General features: G+C 38.5%; 1 protein-coding gene across 1 annotated transcript in view; it reads left to right on the top strand.

Annotated features, from left to right (window-relative positions):
* The window catches only part of tnrc18 (trinucleotide repeat containing 18), an 83160-nt gene that overhangs the window by 53868 nt on the left and 23292 nt on the right, over positions 1 to 6000 (top strand). Inside the window, exons 20-24 of the mRNA XM_042504477.1 lie at positions 1108 to 1242; positions 2847 to 2988; positions 3608 to 3725; positions 5464 to 5539; positions 5646 to 5754. Of these exons, the coding sequence (XP_042360411.1) occupies positions 1108 to 1242; positions 2847 to 2988; positions 3608 to 3725; positions 5464 to 5539; positions 5646 to 5754 (580 nt within the window). The remainder of the gene's footprint in view (positions 1 to 1107; positions 1243 to 2846; positions 2989 to 3607; positions 3726 to 5463; positions 5540 to 5645; positions 5755 to 6000) is intronic.

Here is a 6000-nt window from a genome sequence, read left to right on the forward strand (position 1 = left end):
CTTCATTTTCTTCTCTGTTACTGTTTCACTCGTCTCCTCCTCCCTCAGACCTCGTTCCCTCACATGCTTTTGTCTCCCTTGACACCTCTGTGTGTGAGAGTGTGTGTGTCAGGGTGCCAGCAGGGTTTCCCAGTACTTCAGTCACTGCAGCACTCCCCTGCTGTCTGTGTCGTGTTACTGACAAGAAAGGACAACTGCAGGCAGCCTGGCAGCATCCCACCCTCAGTGTGTGTGTGTGTGTGTGTGTGTGTGTGTGTGTGTGTGTGTGTGTGTGTGTGTGTGTGTGTGTGTGTGTGTGTAAAGATATAAATCTGCCCAGTTCGTCCTCCAGGACACTAATGGAAAACCTGGAAAAGTCATGGAATTTCATAATCACATTTTCCAGCCCTGGAAAAGTAATGGAAATATGTTGCGTGTAACGATTTACATTAATGTAATTTAGTAATTTTCTTATTTTCTGTAGCTAACGACGTAACATTTAGTTTTAATATGCGTCTATGTGTGACCATGTTTTGGTTGTTTTTATTTTATTGTTCATTGAAAAAGTTTATTTCTTTTCTCCTCAAATTCCATCTCTCCCTTCATGTAAGCCCACTAAACTTGTTTTTAGTCTTTGGCTTTAAATTGCTTTATTTTGTATTTATTTTACCACAGATTTTTAAAGAAAACGTGCCTTTCAAACTCATGGGTGATTTTTTCTTCTTCTCTTTACATTTGGCAATTTTTATAGCTAACTTAAACACTTCTGGGTTGTTTTTTCTTCTTTTTATACATTTTTGGCGATTTTTATAAACTTAGAATTTCTTGATTTTTTTTTCTGTCCTCTTTTTTCTTTTTTCTTTTTTTTTTTTATTATTTTGGGCGGTTTTAATTCCAAACTTAAAAATTTGGGAAGACTTTTTTTCCCTCAAAAATCGCCAAAATAACACCATTTCTCATAACCACAAGTTGTAAATAGAGTGTGAATCATATGTGGCAAGAAAAAATATATATTTTGGGTCTTTGAAAAGACATTTTTGAAATTTTGCCCATGACGGTGTGTGAGATTCCTGATCCTCAGTGCTGTCAGTCATGTGCATATTTTAACTTTGTGTTTTTTTTAACCAGAAAAAGAAGCCGAAGGACTCTCCTCTGCCCGTGAGCCCGTCCACTCTGTGCAGTCCAATCGCAGACGTCCCTGCGCCTCTGAGCCTCAGCCCGGCGCGCAAGAGCCAACCGAAAGCCAAGACCAAGGCCAGAGAGGTCAGTGCGATGATGGATCAGCTGCAAAGTCATTATGGATGTGAACTTAATTATCTCAGCAAGGACAAAACCAGAACGTTGAAGTTGTTAAACACACGCGCTTCACTTTCTCGCCGGCTGTGTCGCAGGAACACATGCACACGCAGTAACAATAAGTCTCAGCTGATAGCTCGTGCTGTAATTAACACAGTTTTGTTCCGTTCGTGAGAGTAAACCTCTCGTAACGTGTGATTTCTGCCAAAGTGTTGCATTGCTCTCCATCTGCCACCAGCCACAAACTCCAGTTTGTTTTGGAAACACTGAAGTGTGCAGAGCTCTTTGTGGTGGTGGTGGAGCAGCAGAAAAAAGATTGTGTATTCAACAGCATAAGTGTTGTAATATGTTACTGTTTCACTTTGAAAAGTTAATTTGTGGCGTGTGAGCCTGGCAGCCACAAATTCATCTTAAATAGAGAAATCGCTTTTCAGAGCAGCTTCAGTCAACAATGAGATGTTTATGAGACAGATGTCACTGATTGACTTATTGGATTCAGGGTTCCCGCAGATCCTACAAGAGTCTTAAAAGACACTGAATTAATTCATCTAAAAGTAAAGCCTTAACCCTTTAAAACTTGGATCGACATCAGTCTTTTTGTGCTTTGTTTAGACGCCTTTCACAAGCTATTTGTTTCTTTGAAACTTGAGCTATTTGGTTTGATTTCTGTTGAAAACAAGAGGCAATAAATGTCCCACAAAATGCAAGAAACTAGTCAAGAGTTGACAAGAAAATTACTGTTTTTTTTAAGGAGGAGGATTATAGAAAATTATTATGATTAAAATAGATAAATTAATTAATTTATTTATTTAGTGATAATTCTTCTGAATTATGTCTTGTTAGGTTGCTCGTTGCCTTCTCCCCATATTTAAAAAAAAAATCAAACCAATTTACTCTGGATTCAAAGCCTTAATTGGTATTAAAATGTATTAAACCAAGCTTTTAAATGTCTTAAAAATGGCAGGATGTGGGAAAGCATAGCCTGTATCCATTTTTACTTAAAAAAAAAAAAAAAAAATGAATGCCTCTTTCATTTCAGATCAGGGTAGCAAAACGGCACGGGGAAGTGCAAATTCAATGAAAAATGGCTTTTCAACAAGATTTTGCGGCACTGCTGAAACTGGTATAAGGCAATGCATAAAAAGGCTCGATGTGTTTTATGTAAAAAGTTTCTCATACTCTGTAAAATGGGAATCAAGGAAGTGGAATCCCACATGCAAAAGAAGAAACACAAAATTATATCCCCAAAAAAACTCTCTAAAGATTGCCAGGTGTTTCCGAGATCTGTTCTACCCTCGACTGCGCCACAAGACAAAAAAAGTCACGCTTTATGTAACAATAAATTTAGCCAAATTGCCTCTAATCTGAAACAGTTGATCGGTTCATGTTTTCTGTTTCAGTTGTGGTTATTGTAAAATTGGTCTTAAATTTCACTCTGAGTGAAAGTCTTAAGCTGTAGGGATAATTAGCCCGTGTGTGTGTGTGTGTGTGTGTGTGTGTGTGTGTGTGTGTGTGTGTGTGTGTGTGTGTGTGTGTGCTGTGTGTCTGTGTGTGTGTTTTCGTTTCCGCAGCCCTCCAGAGGAGCGGTGAGCCGGCTGATGGAGAGCATGGCGGCAGATGAAGACTTTGAGCCCAACCAGGACAGCAGCTTCAGCGAGGACGAACTCGTCCCACCGCGCAGCAACGGCGTATCAGAGAGATCCTCCACACCCGGTCAGTTCACACAGACGCCATTCACACCTCTGGGTGTGGCTACTACTCAGAGGTCCTGCAGAGCCTTCGAAAGTCTTGAAAAGAATTAGAATTAATGTAAAAATAATGCTTAATTGGTGTTAAAATGTTTAAGTCTTTCAAAAGACTTAAATATGCTAAGACATCAGATGTGGGATTTTAGGATTTTCTTTTCTGATGTAGTGAAAAATCTGATGTAGTGAAAAAAAGTTTTTTTGTTTGTTTTTTTTTTGTAAAATTGGAAAAGTAAATATTTGTAATAAAAAAATAAAATATAGAATAAAAAAAATTAACCTTGTGTTATGTAAAATTGGGAAGATAATAGTAAATAAATAAAATTAATAATTTAAGGGTGTACCCCGCCTTTCGCCTCATGTCAGCTGGAATTGGCTCCAGTCCCCCAGAGACCCTTAACAGGATAAGAGGTTACGGACCGATAATAAATGAATAATGAATGAATGTAATATTGGTCTTACATTTAATTCTGAGTGGCATTATCAAAGTATAAAAGTCTTTAAAAATCTTATATCTACTTTCCTTTAATCTATAGGAACCCTGTTCACGGTGCGTTATAATAAGCGTATTTATGTGTTGTGTTCAGCTCCGGTGCAGTGTGTGCTGGATAAAGATTCCCTGGTGGACGGACTCAGAGTTTTGATCCCGATGGACGACCAGCTTCTGTACGCAGGACACGTGAACACTGTACACTCCCCCGACATGTGAGTACACATGTAAACTCCAGACTGGAGCACGGCGATTTGTTTGCAGCCTTTGGTAGAGGAGAAAAAAAACATCTGTTTGCACTATTAAAAGCAACAAATCAATCAGTGTGCTCCAGTTTTTGTCCCAGCTAAAGTTCTCTGTCCTTGATATGAGAAGTACCTGATTCAGCTGCATGTTGCTGTTAAGATGCATGAAGAACACCCGGACATTTAAACTACGGGAGAATATATTTTTAGGCAGCGTCTGCAGGTGCAAACCGCAGAGACATGTAACCAGAGCTTTGGTGATTTTTCGGATGCACAGCACAGAGAGAAGGATTTAACTGCATGTTTCGTACATGCAGGGACGCTCTCTGCGCTCTCAAAGATTTAGTCTGACATTTTAGAAAATCTAATTATTTGCTGAGAAATCTAAAACCTGCTGCCAGTTAGCTTAGCTTAGCATTGAGATTGGAAGCATGAGCTTTAAGTCACAGCAGAAAAAACAAGGACGATACAAAGGGGAAGTGTTTAACGGCTGATTGAAGATTCATGCTGCTGTCAAGTATACTGAAACAGTTTTAATCTTTATATTACAATATTATTTTTATTTTTTTACAATATTGAATATTATTTCATTCTGTTATGTGACTTCCTTTGTATATACATGTTTGCATTATTTTGCCCTTTTTAACAAATATCTCATTTAGTCGCTGCTCTCTTCTTTGCTGCTGCAACAAAACAATTTCCCTCACAGGATTAATAAAGTATTTCTATTCTATTCTATTATTTTGACTATTGCTGCACCAGTGCATTCTCCAAAAGTACTAAAATATTGCTTTTCCCAGTGCATAACTCATTTTTCCAATTATTTCCACATCACATTAATGCAGGGTGAGATTTTTGGGGTAAGATTCTCTGAGAAAATCAAATATAACAATATTTTTGACCAAATATGTTGATGTTGATGTTGATGTTGATATCCCTGACAATATTGTATGGTTGAATGTTGGTGCTTTCAGAAAATATTTACACAGTTAAATTTTGATAAATAATCATCAATAATGTGGATATAATGACTAAATAGGTAACAGCAAAATAAATAAATAAAACAGCTAGAAAAGTCTGATAAATTCAGATTATTTCATCACTTTACTGTAATGGAGCCTTTAAAACCCAGAAAAGACAACACTTTTTATATTAACACATCTAAAATCTCAAACAATATCCGGTCTCTTATCACAGTATCAAAATAATATTGGTCTATTGCCCAGTCCCTAAATCTCATCTAACTCTTGGCATAAAACCAGATAGGAATATTGTCCAATAATGTCAAACTAATCCTTTAAAAATGCACAAACTTGCACACACAAACAAGAAAGCATCACATTTAGGTCTAATTTTGGTCATTTAGCTGATGCTCAAATCCAGAGTGGCTTAATTAAAAGAAAACAAACAGACTAAAGCCCTGTTCAGACGGGATTAATATTCCAGGGGGATGTGGGTATTAGCCATGCTTAGCTTATTTTAGCCAGAGCTAAAGAACTGTGGAGGTAGTTAGTAAAAAACAACACATCCCCTCAGCCTGCTGCACATCAGAGCAGTTAAAGCTGGAGAGCTGTCGCGTCAAAGAGAGCGTTCACACTGAGCAGACAGCTGATGTAACTGTTGAAACTGTCAGACAAGGTCACTTAAAGCTCACTGACTGACGCCAAACTTTTGACCCCAACCTTATTTCCACATTTCCTCCCTGCAGATACAGCGTGGTGGTGGAGGGCGAGAGAGGGAACAGACCGCACATCTACTGCCTGGAACAACTGCTGCAGGAGGCTGTGAGTAAACATCAAAACTCTGCGTGTTTCTGGTCATACGTGAGACGTGAAAGCGTTGAATTTGTGTCACGTCGCCACATTGAAGTTCTTCACTGTGTGTGTGCAGATCATCGATGTGAAGCCTCCGTCTGTGCGCTACCTCCCAGAGGGCACCCGCATCGCCGCCTACTGGAGCCAGCAGTACCGCTGCCTCTACCCTGGCACTGTTGTCAACGGTACAATGCACAAACACACACACGCACCACACTTACACGGACAGTTTAATGGCAGCAGACTGCACAAACAAATGTAAAATATCTCCACAGTGTATAATGCTGCAGAGTTTTCAGAATCACAATCTGGTTTTATTGCCAATTACATTTACATATACAAGGAATGTGACGTGGTGTTTTGGTGCAAAACAATTAACATAAAGAGAATAAAAACAGTGAATTTAAATAGAATTGGACATAAGATAAAAA

The sequence above is a fragment of the Plectropomus leopardus genome, chromosome 17 (assembly GCF_008729295.1).
Source record: "Plectropomus leopardus isolate mb chromosome 17, YSFRI_Pleo_2.0, whole genome shotgun sequence".
Classification (NCBI taxonomy): Eukaryota; Metazoa; Chordata; class Actinopteri; order Perciformes; family Serranidae; genus Plectropomus; species Plectropomus leopardus.